The sequence below is a fragment of the Drosophila pseudoobscura genome, chromosome X (assembly GCF_009870125.1).
Source record: "Drosophila pseudoobscura strain MV-25-SWS-2005 chromosome X, UCI_Dpse_MV25, whole genome shotgun sequence".
Lineage (NCBI taxonomy): Eukaryota > Metazoa > Arthropoda > Insecta > Diptera > Drosophilidae > Drosophila > Drosophila pseudoobscura.
This window is the reverse complement of record NC_046683.1, coordinates 24,641,036-24,658,335: the sequence shown is the minus strand read 5'-3', so window position 1 is coordinate 24,658,335 and position 17,300 is coordinate 24,641,036. Positions and strand designations below refer to the sequence as shown.

General features: G+C 42.8%; 2 protein-coding genes and 1 long non-coding RNA gene across 8 annotated transcripts in view; 1 reads left to right on the top strand and 2 right to left on the bottom strand.

Moving 5' to 3' along the window:
• Positions 1-1,921, top strand: part of Graf (GTPase regulator associated with FAK) — a 256,594-nt gene extending 254,673 nt beyond the window's left edge. For 4 of the 5 annotated variants that reach the window (XM_033383662.1, XM_033383661.1, XM_033383664.1 and 1 more), the window contains 2 exons: positions 925-1,004; positions 1,060-1,921. In XM_033383662.1, the coding sequence (XP_033239553.1) occupies positions 925-1,004; positions 1,060-1,160 (181 nt within the window). In that variant the 3' untranslated portion in view covers positions 1,161-1,921. The remainder of the gene's footprint in view (positions 1-924; positions 1,005-1,059) is intronic. The other variant, XM_033383660.1, reaches the window with a different exon arrangement.
• Positions 1,922-9,535: 7,614 nt separating this feature from the next.
• On the bottom strand, positions 9,536-10,372 carry LOC26533978 (uncharacterized). 2 transcript variants are annotated; one of them, XR_004470229.1, is made up of 2 exons: positions 10,159-10,372; positions 9,536-9,960 (listed from the first exon to the last, which is right to left on the bottom strand). It is a non-coding gene; the product is annotated as an uncharacterized lncRNA (long non-coding RNA). The 2 variants fall into 2 exon arrangements; XR_004470230.1 differs by having other exon boundaries at positions 9,536-9,654.
• Positions 10,373-14,931: 4,559 nt separating this feature from the next.
• Positions 14,932-15,858, bottom strand: LOC6901918 (uncharacterized). The gene is made up of 3 exons (XM_002133416.3): positions 15,367-15,858; positions 15,144-15,300; positions 14,932-15,078 (listed from the first exon to the last, which is right to left on the bottom strand). The coding sequence occupies exons 1-3, from the start codon at positions 15,418-15,420 to the stop codon at positions 14,948-14,950; spliced, it is 342 nt and encodes a 113-aa protein (XP_002133452.3). The 5' UTR covers positions 15,421-15,858; the 3' UTR covers positions 14,932-14,947.
• Positions 15,859-17,300: the final 1,442 nt, after the last annotated feature.

Genomic DNA, 17,300 nt, shown 5'->3' with positions numbered 1-17,300 from the left:
CCGCAAAGGATGCAAATCTGGGGATATTCACAAATCTCAGAGACTATTAAAGCTAGAGTAACCAAATTTGGTATCCGCATTTCTGTTAGATCTCACTATAAAACCTTTATCTCAAAATTTCGCCCCGCCCCCTTCCACCCCCACAAAGGACGAAAATCTGTTGCATCCACAATATTGCAGATTTGAGAAAACTAAAAACGCAGAATCATAGATAACGACCATATCTATCAGATTGCTGAATCTGGATCAGATCAGATCATTTTTATAGCCAAAGGAAACAAATCAATTTGCAGTGGCTACGCAGCGCGTGACGTCACGCTCAGACTGATTTTCTGTCTCTCTCGCACGTACTCTTTGTCGTGTCGTTTAATATTAGCGGCGTCTGCCGGCGGAGAGCCATACTGACTTAGTATCGGGTATAACTGTAGAGTTTCGGTGTCCGCAGCAACTCACAACGTTCCCCCTCGTTAATTTTTGCCCCTCGTAACTTTAACTGGGACTCGGGTAGAATCTTGCCACCCTACCGGGGTAGACTAAATCTAATTGACCTGTCGTCGTTGCACCATCGCAGAATATGTTATGGGGTAATGTTCGTGCACAAGCTCATTCTTGGGATTGTTGACTCCAAAAGAGTCAGATTGACTTGGCCGTTCCATCTAGACCTACCCGTACTTTTGGCTAATCCGCTTACCGATATGTAGGTCTAATTATGCCCAACATTATCCCTTTAGGGTTATATGCCATAACTATAACTCCCTCTGTCATACCTCATCCCCTGAACAATCCCTTAAGCTAATAGCATGCAATATTTATAATCACCCAAAATTTAACAAACTTTTAACTTCTCTTCTTTCCTCCTTTTGTAATTAAGTACCATTATTAGCAGATAATTGTTAGCTAACTAAATAAATCAAATATTTTTAGACGCGTGCGGACACTATATGCTTGCATGGGAGAAAGCGAAGGGGAACTATCCTTTGAGCCGAATCAAATAATAACTAATGGTAAGCGGCAGTATTGTCGCAAAAAACCTATTTTGACTTCTTTTTTGATTTTCAGTGCGCTTTTCACATGAGCCTGGATGGTTGCAGGGTACACTGAACGGTAAGACAGGACTCATTCCGGAGAACTATGTGGAACATTTGAAGCCATACAATTAAATCATGTGATTATAGCGATTCTTCTGCTTTTAACGTATGTCTGTAAGAAGCGCTATGATTATATTGATTTCCGCATCTGCCGATGATAAAGTAGAAGTAGGATGAAATTCAACAACAAAAATATATTGCTTGTACACAAATTTTTTGTATCTATACGTTTTTAACTATCAGCAAAGATTTACTGAATTACTGCTTTACGCTTCCATTTGTTGCTTAATTGTAATAAAATAATTGTAACAAATTTACAAAAAATGTATGTCTATAAATATTACAGCATTTTACGGCTTATAAAATATTAAAACTACGAGAATAAAAAAGGCGCTAAAAAGGGTAAAATGTTCGACCATGTTATGTAAACCACAGAACTATTTATTAAATCCAGACGTATCCGAAATTTGTAAAAATAGTATAAGATTCACTGTGGAATGAATTTATCAGCATATCAAATATACCAAAAAATATAAAGCCAATACGCATTTTTACCTTGCATGACTCTTGTACTATACCCACCAGAATATACAAAAAATATAAGGTTAAAACAAGGAACACATTAAAGGACGCGGATTAGCATTCCATACACACAATTTAAAATAATGATATGCTGAATCAAAATATATACATTACACACCATAAAAACTTATAATATACTGAATCAAAATATGTTTGTTAACATGTTGCCAAAAATAAGTGTGTTTATATCAAAATTATATATGATTTACCTATGAATCTAGAATAAATGACAACTAAGCTTCTTTTGTAAATGAGCCTTTGTACTTTCAGTTATTAGCATGTCTGAAATTAAAAAAAAATAAAGCCTAATATACAGAATCTTTTACGTGCAACAGTGATATTTATTGGGCCACTGTGCCAGACGACGGATGCTGTCGATGACGATCGGTGTAGACGATCTGCTATGCAGACGAGCCTCCCTCGCGGCTCTTGGGATGCAGCGATTAAGAGCGTAGGGAGAAGCAAACAATCAATAACAGTAACAACAAGCTGCGCTAGGTTCAAAGATCTGTTCTCTGTAATGCTTTTTGTCCTGTAATGGACAGGCGCTTAGCCGAACATACTCACCCCTGTTGAAAAGCACGGATCTTTAACACCCTTCTTTGGCAGCAGTGTGGCTATCTTGTTGTCCAGGGGACGCCTTCAGCGCAGCTACTCCGGACACTATGAGAGATCAAAAACTGAAACTTCCGTTTCTTTCTTCTCTAGCTCAGACTGTTGCGCTAGACTAAAAGTAATAAGATGCACTTGCGATCCAGAACCGAGCAGGGAAGAAAGAATCGAGCAAGGAATCAATGTAGAAGGCGGATCGAGACGTAATTATCCGAAGAAGAGGACGGTATTGTAGAATAACTCAAACTCCGTCGAAATAAGATTTGCAGGTGGTCTCCAATGTAGTGAAACATCCGAAACTCAAAGTTAAGTTTTTTATTTTCTATGGCTCAATTTGGATCGACTTGACCTCGGGTCTGCTTGACTTAACCGGAACTTATCTTTCCGCTGCTGGCTAGATTTCATCAGTCCTTTTTTCGGTGCTCACGATTCTCGCTTCGGGTGTCGCTTTCCTCGGTTGCATCTTCGTTTCGATGGCGTACGTGCCTGGACCACTATTTGGGGATGCGTCGGCTTTGATGAAAGGCGACTGCTGCTGGTGATCGGTGTTGCATTACATGAGGGAGTTAGGAGTGCGAGCGCGGATTAGTCCTCAAGTGTAGCGTTATTCTAGGAAATCGATCTTTTGACAGTTGCGTGATTTTGGAGTGGATGATTCAATGGGGTCTATTGTTTATAATTGGTGACACTAGCTTGGAGTGTGGGAAGAATCATTTGTTTATTCTTGGCGGTGTCCTGTTACTTGCGATTAGGGTGGGTGAATAGGACTTAAACATAATGTGCATGTGTGTGTTAATAGTCTGTCCCTAGGCGTTTACCTTCGGGTACAGTGACGGGGTGTTAAGTATAATAGTTGAGGTTGGTCCTTCTTCCTCTTCTATTGTTGGGTTCATGCATTTGACAGTGAATTTCTTAGCAGTTTTCTTAAATTCGATGGCTACATAGCTTAGTAGTCCTATTATAATTATACCAGCTGATATTAGTAAACTTATTTGTAATAGATTACTATCAGTCAGGCTCCGTTTTTCACTTACTTTTGCGGATTTCGTTTTCTGCCAAAACGTTTAGTTTTCGATTTAAGGTGCTCCAGTTATCACATATTTTTGCTATGTTCAATTTTTAATCGTTTCTGGCACACAAAAACAGCTGACCTGGCTGCTTTGTAATAGGCTCTGCACACTGAGCCCATCCTGGGGGAATCGTGGGATTTTTTGACAGATTTGCAACTTCGATTCACACTGGCACCATCCGTCAAAAACAGCTGATGCTAATAACAAGTACATTTGCGCGGAAGAATTATACATTTTTTTTTTCTTATAATGGATGATGAAGATGTAGCAATAATTTCGGCCGTGTTTCAACAGCAAGATATGTGTTTGTAGTGGGGCGGACGAAGCTCAATTCTTCCAGACGCATGGTTTCGTGGTATATATGTATGTATTTATTCGGGTGGTCGCGTAGTAGCTCGGCTGTTCGAATCGGGGGTGAAAACGTAACTAACTTCGAAGGCTTATGATCTATGCTCTATGCTGGCTTGAGCGCCGTGTGGATCGTGACCTGTGGATCGTAGACCTCCCGAGCGCCCCTCCGAGCGTGCGAGCGCAAGTTGGGACCGGAGCGCCCGGCGTGTGCACAGTGCGCGGCAATCATCTCCTGCTGGCCTGAACATCCTCCCCCCCCCTTGCAGAATTGCAAAGTATAATGTGGTGGCCTATGGCTGGGTGCACGCCCCCGACACGATCCATCCAAAAACGGTGCTCTGGGCCACCGACAGGCAGTCCTCACGCGCAAGAAACCCGGGCTGGATCACGTTCGGGTAGACATCTGCTCCCAAGATGAGCGAGATTGTGGCCGGTCGATGGAACTGTTCATTGGCAAGACTCAGGTCACCGAAACGCGTCCGGACGGAATCGCTCAGTTGTCGGATAGGCGTGTGGATGCGCAAACGGGGCTCGACCTTGAGCATCGTCTCCACCTGGAAGTCGCCTATTTTGGCGCGGATCACCGCCGTACACACTTTCTCTACGCCCACACAAGTGGTGGGCAACTTGAAGGCGCTGGCCAAGGAGTCGTCAATGCAGGTCACCGGCGTGCATGGGTCGACGAGCGCCGCCGTCTCGAAGTTTTTGGAACCGGTATCCAGGACCACCAGCGCCGTCAGCAGGATGATGAGGTTTCGATTTTGTAGAAGTGAGTCGACGGATGGTGCTGGGGTCCCTGCCACGGGGCGGCTCACGGGGAGACGAGGGCGGCGTTCGGCGTGGGCCGACGTGGATGGCGACGAACTCCTGAGGCCGGGCGGACTGGACGACGAGACGAGGGTATGTGGAGGAGAGTGTGGTGGTTTTGCTACACACCCGGCACAGCCCGCCACTGCGACAATCCTGGCCGGAGTGTTGGTGGGCCAGGCAGTTCCCGCAATATTTATTAATGAGGACAGCTCAGAGTCTCTTCCCAGGGCTCAGGCGAAGAAAATGGTGACAGGTCCGTAGCGGATGAACTCCTCGGCAGATCCGGCGGTCTGTTGGTACGAGTTGATACCTCGATCACGACGGCTCTTCGTGGTGCGGCTGGCGCGGATCCGTGGGGCCATGTCTGGATTAGGATGGAACTAGGATGGAATAGAGAAGTCGAAGAAGTATTAGTACGGATCTAGAAAGCTCTTCAAACGAATACCTCCGAGTGAACGTGGCCTTGTAGAAGAAAGTTTTTAAACTCTTCCCTCCGGCTTCCCATAGACCTCCCATATGTGGAGCTCCTGGTGGGATGAAACGCCACGAAAGTCCTTAAACGCGTCAAGGAAGTCACTGGGAATCAGGGTTGCTGCACCAACGATAGTTTTTCCATTATCTGAATGGATACGCTGTGGACATCCGCGCCTTGCGACGAACCGAGCGAAGGCGGCGAGAAATTTTTCGGTGGTGAGATCGAACGTGGGTTCTAAATGTATCGCCTTTGTGGAAAAGCCACGAATACGCACACATACCCCTTCGTGATCAGACATGCTCTCCCTGTATAGTTCCGTATAGACCCGCATAATCAATCCCTGTATGCGTAAACGGTCTGAAAAAAGACGACCTCTCAGTTGGAAGATCTTCCATCATTTGGGTTATTCCTTTTGTGAATAACGCAGACCTTGCAGGAGTTCACAACCCCCTTCATAAGCCTTTGAACCTTTGGAATCCAATACTTTGATCGAATGAGGCGCACCATCAATTGGTTGCCGCCATGAAGAGTTATCCGGTGTATAAATTGCTCAAGAAGGCGAGACAATTGACAATTATATGGAAGAATGATTGGATGTCGTTCGTCATATTTTAGCACTTTAGAGCCTGCGACACGGCCGCATGCTCTGATCAACCCATGACGGTCTAGGAAAGGGTTCATGTTCAGGATAGAACTTGACCTTGGCGTTGGACGCTTACCGCGTAGGCAGCGATACTCCTCGGGGTATTCCCTCCGCTGCGTCTCTACGATAAGAGTTTTTTCAGCTTCGGTAATTTCGCCGCTCGTAAGATGGCCCTTTTGTGCGGTGGCTAACTTCCGGCAGCGCTTGGTGAAGCGCAGGATATATGCACGGACTCGTAGAGCCCAGATTGGAAAATCGTTCGAGGAAGTCTTCGGCTGAGTTGAGTGCGAAATGGACCTTTACAGTTCGTTGCGCTAAGGTCATAACGGGGGAGTTACTAACTGGTGCCGGCCATTGATCTCGGTCCCTCTGCAGCCAAGCTTGTCCGTGCCACCAGAGTTGGCTCTCCACCAACTCCTGTAACGGCACGCTTCTGCTGACTAAGTCCGCGGGGTTCTGTTTGGATGGAACGTGGCACCACTTCTTAATATCGGTCGCTTGAGATATCCTAGTCACTTGGTTGGCCACGAAGGTGGTCCAGTGAGTAGCAGCTTGTACTTGCTGTTGGCATATTCGGGAGGGACCGGGGGACCGACACGGATTCCACCGGTGCGACTCGCGTTTTCGCTGTGAGAAGCTGCACCTCGACCAAACGGTCAACCTCAATGCGCACGTAGATGGCAGCACCGTAAGCCTTCTCGGATGCATCGCAGAACCCATGATGTTCGACTTTTACCGCTGGCCGGGAGCCGACCCATCTTGGAATATGGATTTTGTCGAGAGCGGTGTAGCTCCGCAGGAAACTTTGCCAGCGCTGGCACATCTCGCTTGGAAGCTCATCGTCCCATCCCAGGTCCTGCAACCAGATTTCTTTCATGAAGATCGTGGACCAGACAGTGAATGGGGCCAACCACCCCGCGGGGTCGAACAGCCTTGCGATCTGGGACAGAACTGCTTGCTTGGTGTATGACTCAAGCGCTAACTCGGGAGGGACAAAAACGAACTCGTCTGAAGTCGCTTTCCAGCGAATCCCGAGAGTCTTAGCCGTGCTCTCTTCATTCATCTCCAGAAAATCGGTGTGGAGAAGATGAGCGCTCGGAGTTCCTGCCAGAATAGCTTTGTGGTTTGAAGTCCATTTCCGCAACGGAAAACCTGCAGAGCTAAAACAATTGACACCCAAGGTTACGGTCTTAAGTTTATAGTCGCGGATGTGTCCCTGCTTGTTTCGAAATAATATTCGCTGGAAAGGGGTGTGTTTCCGGTCAACCCAAATTTGGCGATACATTTTGGAGATGTCCGCGTTTAAAAAAGGAACCGGAAATGACGCCACTTTAGGATTTATATTAGTAGGAATGTTCTCCACCTCCCAAAACTTTGTGAGGAGTTTGTCTAACGGAGTCTCTAGCTCTGTGGAAACTTGCGTGAGAAGGATGCGACCCTGCCTTGTACCGTGTTTGGCACGGTGCCTGTAAGAACCCACCTGAAAATGGTTCCCTGTCCGAGGAGAGATCCACAGATGTTCGTCTGTGAGCCGCTCAAGAGGATGGATGGAAGGATGTCGGCACCAATCAGGGCATCTATTTGTGAGCTTTGGCTTTGGCAACCCGTTGCAGGTTCGACAAGTCTCGCAACGATTGTTGCGGGATCGGATGGGAAGGAAGGCTGTCTGATAGTTCCAGCAGGACATAGGCTGTGGCGTCCAAGTGTAAGCCCGGCTTAGTCGGGGAGCGGATGGAGAAATGGCAGAGCTTCTTGGACTGAGCGGATATCGTCTGATTGAGGCCCGAGACCTGTGCCTGGGCGAGTCGGAATGGCAACTTAATGATCTGGAAGAGACGTTCCGTAATGAACGTCACCTCGGAGCCCAGGTCGATTAGAGCGCGGGCGCGAAAATTTGTCCCCAAGTGGCAAATATTAATAATAGCCGTGCCCAGGAGTACCGCCCTCTTGCTGGAGGCGAAATAGTTCTGAACGCTAGGCTGAGCTTCGGCAGGAGTCGGAAGTGGTACGGAATTGGACACGGATTGGCTGGAAACTGGAGTGCCAAGGTGCAGCAGCGTATGATGCCGATCTCCACACGTGTGCAGTTGTGGGCGCTTTGGCATTCACGAATCTGGTGGCCTTTTGCGAAACAGTTTAAGCAAAGCATTTTTTGCTTAATATAGCTGGAGCGAGCATCAGGTCTCATCTTAAGGAATTGAGGGCATACCGGATCGTATGGTTCTCTTTGGAGCAAAGACCACACGTTCTCCGCTTCGGATCCACAGTTGTTCCGAGCGAGTGAACCCGCCTTGTAAAGGGCTCCCTTGGGAACGGAATGGGTTGGGATTGCCCTTTGAACTCTCTGACATGGGTAGACTCGCCCTGTAGTGGGCCCGAGTCTACTGAGGAACTTGTCCATAGCGTGCCAGGTGGGAATTTCGGACTTGTGTGTCACGGATTGCTCCCAAAGCTCCAAGGTCGCTTTCGGCGACTATGGATATGAGGTACACAAACACTCCGTCAGCGAAAATGCTGCCTGTGGAGACCTCGGAGTGGTTGAGTGTCGTAAGGCACTTGTGGACGGCCCTCTGAAGCTCTTTTAGCGCTGCAGCTGACTCGGTGCGGATTTGGGGCAGACTGAAAAGGATCTTCAGCTGGGCTTTGAGTATCAGCCTCTTGTTCAGGAAGCGCTCACGGAGGGCGCTCCATGTGAACGCGAAACCCTCGTTCGTGAGTGGAGCCTGTGCCACTATGACGTGGGCCTGACTGCTGGTCTTTTTGTTGAGGTGGAACAGTTTTTCCACTGGAGCCAACCTTGGGTTTTCTATGTAGATGGGGATGGCAAGTCATTGTGCGAAGCAAAAAAACGGTGGAGAAGCGAAAGCGAAAGGAAAGACGAAAAGAATGCACCGCTGCTGTTGCTTGTATGTGTGTGTGTGTATGGATGCAAGTGCTAGGTATCGAGGCTTGGATTAACGAGCCCGCCTTTTGATGAGATTGAAACAACGGGTAAAAAAAACGGAGTAACCGATTTATACCGTAAGCACTGGATCGGAGGCGGAATGCAGGAGCTGTCTCGGATCAAACTAAACCTTTGGAAAAGTAGGAGGCCACAAGCATTGGCAGAACGAAGTATGGTTTAATTTTTTGAGCTAAAGCGGTGAGTACATACATATGTACATGTACATATTCCGATGTGTATGTGTATACGGGGGTTGGCGTATTAGTCGGCGGATAAAATTAGGCTTGCTGCGGGTGAATTATTTTAAAATCACTGCGGTAGAATTGGTTGAACCGACAACGGAACTATAAGCACGACCGTTTTTATTCGGAATGTGGATGTTTAGGAGCACTCGAAGAAGCGCTGAACGTCCGGAATTGCCGATAATATGGCGCCGTCGGTAGAACGGTGGAAGAAAAGAAGTGGCACTTATGTATATATGAATATGTCCAGCCGACTGGGACCAGGAGGAGAGGAGCCACTGGAGATGGGCAGATGGGGGATCCGTACTTATCTTGGAAATTGGGAACTATCCGCAGGTGCTTGCTGGGGTAGACTTCTCCTTTTGTTCAGGCGAAGATCCGGCTCGAAGGACCAATGTTTGTAGTGGGGCGGACGAAGCTCAATTCTTCCAGACGATAATGATTGTCCAGTGAAACCTCCTAGTAGCCGTTCGGGGGGTCGCGCGGTAGCTCGGCTGTTCGAATCGGGGGTGAAAACGTAAACGAAAACGTAGCGCGCCTCCGAGCCCGCGAGCGCTAGTTGGGACCGGAGCGCCCGGCGTTGGTACAGTGCGCGGCAATCATCTCCTGCTGGCCTGAACAATACGCGAACAGCCCGATAGCAGCAATAGTTCTGATGATTTTAATCAGTCAGTAGAACAGATACGTTCTGCAATCCCAAATTTTGTTTAGATTATAATGCAAATTATAAACTTATTTATTTATATTTCTCAGCACTTCTAATAAATCATTCTGGAATTTTTTTTGCGTGTGGATGAGGCTATCTTTTCCTGGCTCATATCATGTTCTTCCTTCTTCCTGCGAAGTAGTGTTGGGTAAACATTGCTCGTTTTGGTGAACATGTTCACTTGTTCTTTTTTAGTATGTGAGTCAACTCACTCAAATTGATCACTTGCGCTCTTAGATTGCTCAGTTGCTCACTTGCTCAGTTGCTGACTTGCTCACTCAGTTGTTCACTATTCATGCACAGATCATTCCAAATTTCACTATACATTCGAATTAGCGACATACTGAATTTTTGAAAGAGTAAACAGCTTTGCCGGTAATACAAAAAGTGTGAAGTAAACGCAAATATGAGCAACAGCTGCCAGATCGCAAAATATCCTTTGAGGAGCAAAATTGCGCAAAAAGTAGAGAACAAGTGAACAAAAATGAACAAGTGAGCAACAAAGAACAAGTGAGCAAAAAAGAACAAGTGAACAACAAAGAACAAGTGAACCACAAAGAACAAGTGAACAAAAAAGAAGAAAGAAACATGTTCAGTGGCTCACTTAAGTGAACAAATCTTTTTTGTTCACTCACTCATGAGCAACACAACTCTACTGTGAAGGTCCTTCTGCTCTTCGAATCGCTCTCTGTCGATCTCTGCCATCCAAGTGTCTACTTTTTTGGTTCGCTTTGGCGGGGGCCTTTGTTGCCAGAAAAGGTGCTGGAGCTACATGATCCGTCCAGACTACATCCATCCAACTCGAAAAAAAACTCATTATTAAAGAATAAATTATGCATAACATAAAGCATTTACAGAGCATACAAATATTTGTTCTATGTTGGCAGTCGTCCGCCATTTATTCGCCACACACTTGCAACTTCAGGCTGGCAGACTCGGCCATGCCGCATTCAATCTCATCGCCAGCCTTGAATGCATCCGAGCCATTGGGCATGATTGTTGTTGTTTTTTTTGTCACAATCATTGTTTACGTTTTCGCAGTGCATACCATTTTTTCGTTGTGAATGAAAATTATTCAGAGTTGCATTTGGATACCATCGGCTAACTATCGCATAGAAACTTGCGGTTTAGGAACATCCAAAATTGATGGTGGACTAGCTGGGATATTTTCGGAAAGGCAAATCCTTACGGACCATCCCCGAAATGGATGGTGAATGGTCGTCAGTGTGAATAGCCTATAAGAATACTTGTTTTGAAGCAAAACGACGGCAGAAATTACGTGATCCAAGAAGATCCAGACATCTTAGATGCAACAATTGTGTATTTAACATGTCTGACGAACTGTGAGTAACAGCATGCAAATTGAAAATTAAATTGCCAATATGCTTTCTCCTGGATATAAAGATAAACTGTAATTTTGAAATAAAAAATTAATTTGCTGCACTTATATTTTAAAGTCCAAATTAAATGGGGTGGGAAACAGATGTTCTTGCCCAGATGTTCTGTTAACCGCATTTTACGCACAGTCTGAGCTGTTACATCCGCATTTGTGATGTTATGCGCCAAAATTTATTTCTTTCCAACGTTTCGATAACCAAATCGGACTGCCTCAGCTGTTTGCACCAAAACGAAAATTGTTGTTGACCTGGCCAATTTTTTCCGAGGCAAATTTGAGGTTGGTTAAAATAAAATTATTTATAAAGAAAGCACAAAATGAATTAACCTGATATAGTCGTCAGGTTTATCTATTCATCTATTTTTTTCCTTTTGCAATTTTGGTTCGTTTTGTTGTATAAAAAGCCGTTTACTTTTCATTTCGTCAACGAAAATGTTCTCGTTTTGAAAACAAAGAAATCTTGCAGAATGTGAAAACGGGAGCCCCAATTTATGTGATTTCAAAAGTAAATCGGTAGCCTGTGGGAGCGATGAATTGGAATGTGCTGGTTCCTGGACGTGTTCCGACGTGAAGTTTGAGTCCACTTTCTAAAAGTTGTGTACCCGCCTGACAACACTTCGGAACTAAGAATGTCCGGTGTTAGCCAGGTCCCGGTAAGCACAACAACATGGGATGCAAATGCAACACTATCTCAAAAAAGAATGTCGAGCTTACTGCGTAAGCCTCTAACATTTTGGTATGTTAATAGCAGGAAAGTTAGTTTTTTGATTGAGTGGAAGTAGGATGGAAAGATTTGGATGGCATGTTGGGCTGATTTGGGAGGTTTATGGAGGGCCTATTCTTCTTCTTAACCTTAAACTCTTTAAATGGCGTCGAATTAAGTTGTGGAGACGCTTATCTTGAATGAGGATATCTCCCTGGCATTGGAGAAGTTAAACTTCTCCATGTTTAAGCCGACCGCTTTTATTTTTCTTTGTAGAAAAGGAATTACATCATTAGATGTGAGGTCAGAGGCCAGCCGTGAAACAAAAACTTGTCGTTTTTGTGGGATCCCTACCAGTGTTTAGGTACCGCAGGCCTAGTACCTGTGGTGGCAATTCATGGAGGTCCGGAACATCTATTCACTGGTGGGTTTGGAATGGATGGGGCAGCTAGTGAGCTTGCGGACGCCAGGAACACGGACGCTACAGAAGATTCTGGCTACTGCTTTTTCAAGCCAACGGTCAGCTCCTTCCGCGTCTGCCTCATAAATATTACCATGTTTTTCTCAAACGCAAGGCTGCCTTGCTACTGTAATGCAGACCATTACGTTTAGTGATAGCATCACCCACGAGGCCTTTTTTTTAGTAGGGGACACTCGGATGAGCGTTCTTAAAGAAAGCACAAGCCGACGCAAGAAAAAAATAATTAAATTACGTTTTTACACAGATAAAAAGGCATGCAATCGCGGTAAGAAAAGTGTTGCGTGACCTTCCCTCTATGAGGCGATTATTGTTTATTTGGTCGTAATTATGAAGTCTAGTGTAATTTAGGCTAGGGCAAAGCGGGAGCGCAATAAAAACTCGCTCTCTCGCTATTGGCGAATTCACCCTGCTTTGCCACCGTAGGTTTGCTAGAATAAGAGATTTTAACTGTGAAGTAAATATAGTTGTTCGCTAACATTGAAGGAGATCGAGCGTATCCATTTTCGCCCCGCCAAATAAATAATTAAATTACAGCCACCCAAAGTTTTCGGTTAATTTCAGTTAGAAAAACTCTTCTAATTTTTCATGGCGCCCCCGGGTGGACTGGAAAGTTAATTATAGGCAAAAACAAAAAGTGACAGTATACTACGCAGCGCCCGACGTCACGCTCAGACTGATTTTCTGTCTCTCTCGCACGTACTCTTTGTCCTGTCGTTTAATATTAGCGCCGTCTGCCGGAGGAGAGCCATACTGACTTAGTATCGGGTATAACTGTAGAGTTGCGGTGTCCGCAGCAACTCACAACGTTCCCCCTCGTTTTTTTTAAACACGTGTATAACCTTTTCTTTTCTTTTATCTTACCGTTCCACCAAACTTCCCTTTCACAATTCAGTTCTATGGATCGAATGATCCAACGCTTGAGCTTTGATTTTGTCTCTTGATCCCATTCTAACCGCACGCTCTAAAGCACAAGGCCTAGATAACCCACCACGATAACTCAAAGCTCGCTCTCCCGTCAAAAGCTTTCTCTTTATTCCCATTTATTCCAATGCTTGCAGATAAGCTACAGCAATGTGCACAAAAATACATAAGTCAATCCAAATATTTGCCATCACATCACAGGTTATTTTGAAGCTGTTCTACTTGCTCAAAATAAGCTGAAAAACGTTCATCCTTTAAGTTACGCATTTCTGTAGGTCTTTGGCATGGAACTTTCCTATCAGTTGACCATCTTCTTCTAATTCATAACAGTGGTTACCAAACTTTCGAACTACAGTTGCCTTAAAGAATTTAGGAGCTAGTTTTGGATTAAATACATTGATCTTATTACTTTGGGCAAAGATTCGCCTAAAGACGTTTTCGAACGTAACATACATTGTGCGCAAATCATTGTAAGAGACTATACTCTTATTGGTGTGATATGCCTTACTGACGTTTTCCATGATTTTATTCCTAACAATTTGCAATTTTTCTATAGTCAAAATATTCTCGCCCTCTTTAAGCATTTCTATTCTCCTCAGCAATTCATAGTTGTCTGTGTGCGTTATCATATTGTAACGGTTGCGGCTGGACAGTACAGATCCAGGTTAGGTTATTGCTATGGTGCTCGGGCATATCGCATGCAATAACCTTGTGCCAATTATCGATGCATGTCATAGCATAGCATGTCATAAAATATCTTATGTACATAAATATTAAAGATTATTACATTCGTATATTGCATGAGGGTAAAACTACTGTTGTCTTAATGTTGTCTTTATAATTGAATTAGAAAATGTATGGGTATTGTCCATGAGAGTATTCAAGGTGCGACTGGCATCTAAATTTTTTCTTTGCAGATTCCTGTCGGAAAGCGCGCAATTGACAATTGATTTGAAATATATGTAAAACCAATTCCATTTATATTTATGCATATTTATTTAAGTATATATCTATATTTTCTTATTTTGTATATTTAGATACATCATTGTTTTAGTTATAATAAACAAAAAAGTCGAGAACCGACTGCGTTTTCATAATTTTTATAATTTATAATAAACCTGCTTAAGATAAGGAAACAAATGTGCAATTATATTTTGCATAATTTGCATAATTGCATCATTTTTATAATTTATAATAATCCTGTTTGAAATAAGGAAATAAATGTGTAATTATATTATTATAATACTGTTGTGGTATAAATCAAACAAATAACAGCTTTTATTTTATTTCCCGCGCCCTAGTGTACCACACCCCAACCCAACCCCAACCCCAAGCCCATTCTTTATTTATTTTGTGGCGGTAGGTCAGACCATCAAAAGACCCAAAACAAGAATCAAACTCAAATTTCAGTTCTAGCGGCCAGCAATAGTAAACACACACACGCAAAATACGTGAGAATGCATGTGCACCCATACACTAAAACATGCTGGTCATTAATGACTCAGCTGCTGACACGTCGATGACAGCGTCACTACCCCCGATGACATAGTTGATGACCGGCCATACGCTGAGCTGATGACATTAACATGGAGATGTCCTAGGGCATAATCGATGACATTGTCATCGAGCATTGCCGAAAAATCATGCACTTAATAAGCGATGATTTTTCGGGAAAAATCATGCACTTAATAAGTGATGATTTTTTGGCTTAAATCATCGCTTATTAAATGCATGATTTTTGCCTAAATATCATGCACATAATAAGCGATGATTTTTACCTAAAAATCATGCATTTTATAAGTGATGATTTTTCGGGAAAAATCATGCACTTAATAAGTGATGATTTTTCACGAAAAACCATGCATTTAATATAAAAAGTAATACATTGTAATTGTTTATTTTTCCAATTATTTTTATTTATGATTATTCGTTATTGTCTAGTTTGAATTTTTTTTCCCTTGATGTCTTCTGAAAATGACTATTCTTGATGTTGTGAATAGCCTTCCGAATTATTTTGTCTGCTGGCTCGTCGGGTATTTTCATCTTCACCGCCGCTGAAATAATATGAATAAATTAATTAATTAGTTATTATGTTTTTTTAGGTTATTTTTAAACCTACATTCCAGGACATAGTAAAATTCTTTAACATTTTTCAAAGAGCTCTTCCCCGACGTTCCGTCCACATTGTAATCCAATATCAGCTTTTCATCCAGCACGTGTTTCAAACTGGATGCCATCGATGAGCTCGTCCCCAATAAGCTCCTTATTTTGTTAATCTAATAAAAGAAAATAATGAAAAAAAATAACAACTAGCTGTGATAGAAGGATAGGCTACCACTCACATAAAAATCGGTCAGCTCTGGAGTTATAATAGAGTTTAAATGCTCCAACTCCATCGTCGACTGTATGGGAAATTTCACGAAATTGTCTACGTCAGGCTCTTTTTTGATCTGAAGCTTCAGCAGAGCCACCACCTCCGCCAATGTTTCAGACAGAACACCAACTTTCTTCTCCAGACCAGAAATCGAATCATCAACTTTCTTCTCGAAATCGCAGCCATTAGTCGGTGCTCTGCCAAGCCATCCTGCACTATTCCAATATCTTCCTGCACTACTTCATTATTTTCTTGTATATCTAGCTCTGCGCTATCCAATTCTCTCTGATTTTCCCTTTCTACTCCTTGGCGTTGGACAAGTTCTAATTTTCTAGCTATCTCATCCCTTTCTTTCTTAACTAATCTTCGCAAATGACGACTACCAACCATTTTGCTATCTTTACGTATTTTAATTTGGTTTTTATTTAATTTTTAATTACTCTTTATTTGCAATTATTAAATCAGGAAAACAAACTTTGAAAATTGAAATTATCGCAATCTGTAAATAAATAAATTTAATAAACGAGATAGTATAAGCTAAAAATAAGTTTTAATAATATACTATAGTGGACAACTAAATTTGGCTCTATTCATACAAATTTGTGATATAATATTTCTCAAACAAGTGAATTATATTGGACTATAGAGAAACTGAACTTTTAGCACATAATGAAATCATAATGAAATGCAGAAAAGCAAAAATCTAAAACTGAATAAAATTATCCGAAAACTGCGGCAAAAACGATACTCAAAAAACCAAAAGGAACAAATCAATTTGCAGTGGCTACGCTGCGCCCGACGACAAGTTCAGACATATTTTCTGTCTCTCTCGCACGCATTATTTTTCGTTCAATGACAACGCAAAAATTATTTGTGAGAAATACGACTTTTTAAAGCAACGAAATCATCTTTTTTTTCACTGTCCACATTTAGTTGTACGCTACTGTATATACGTATGTACAATTACTATTAATTTGGTTCAATTGTATAAAAAGAATTTGTTCGATTTTAAAACGGTTTCAACAAAGCTGTTCATTTCCTCCAACAACTAAAACAAAACACGCGCAAATAAAATGTACATGCTCGAGCCAAGCCGCACAAATAAGGGTTACTTTTTGTTGTTTGTTTTGCTGCTGGACTGCTCAAAAATTGCAATTTCATGCCCACCGCAGATTATAACAATTTAATTCGCTAATACCGATTTATATTCTATTTCTTTATTCTTCTTTTATTCCCGAGCATAAGAGAAGAATAAAGAAATATAATGTGAATGCAGCGAAACATTAATATAATTTGAACACCGTTTTTTCATAAATTTAACTTTTTATACAATTGAGATTTTTTTTTATTTAACACGCGCACAACACATATTATTAATTAATTCAAAACTGCACTTACCTGATAATAATAATAATCACAGATTAATAATCACTTATTAAAACTCCAGATTAATAATCACTTTTTAGAACTCCGTCTGACAATTGCAATTAGCAAAGAACAAAGCAAGAGTTCTGCCGACGCAGGCGCAAAGAAGACGAAAATATAAAACGAAGTTCTCTGCTACTGCGCACGGTCGGCAGAACCGAATTACGTTCGGCACGCGCGGAAAATAGGAAATGCAAAGCGAAAAAAGAAAAAAGTTCTGTCGACGCAGGCGCAAAGAAAACGAAAATATAAAACGAAGTTCTCTGCTACTGCGCACGGTCGGCAGAACCGAATTACGTTCGGCACGCGCGGAAAATAGGAAATGCAAAGCGAAAAAAGAAAAAAAGTTCTGTCGACGCAGGCGCAAAGAAAACGAAAATATAAAACGAAGTTCTCTGCTACTGCGCACGGTCGGCAGAACCGAATTACGTTCGGCCCGCGCGGAAAAGAAAGAAACAAAAGAAAAAACAAAGGGTT

Coding starts and splice junctions, on each gene's coding strand:
- LOC6901918 (XM_002133416.3), bottom strand. CDS start 15,420: ATGGAGTTGGAGCATTTAAACTCTATTATAACTCCAGAGCTGACCGAT. Junction 15,301..15,366: donor CAGAGCTGACCGATTTTTAT/GTGAGTGGTAGC, acceptor TTCTTTTATTAG/ATTAACAAAATAAGGAGCTT. Junction 15,079..15,143: donor ATTTTACTATGTCCTGGAAT/GTAGGTTTAAAA, acceptor ATATTATTTCAG/CGGCGGTGAAGATGAAAATA.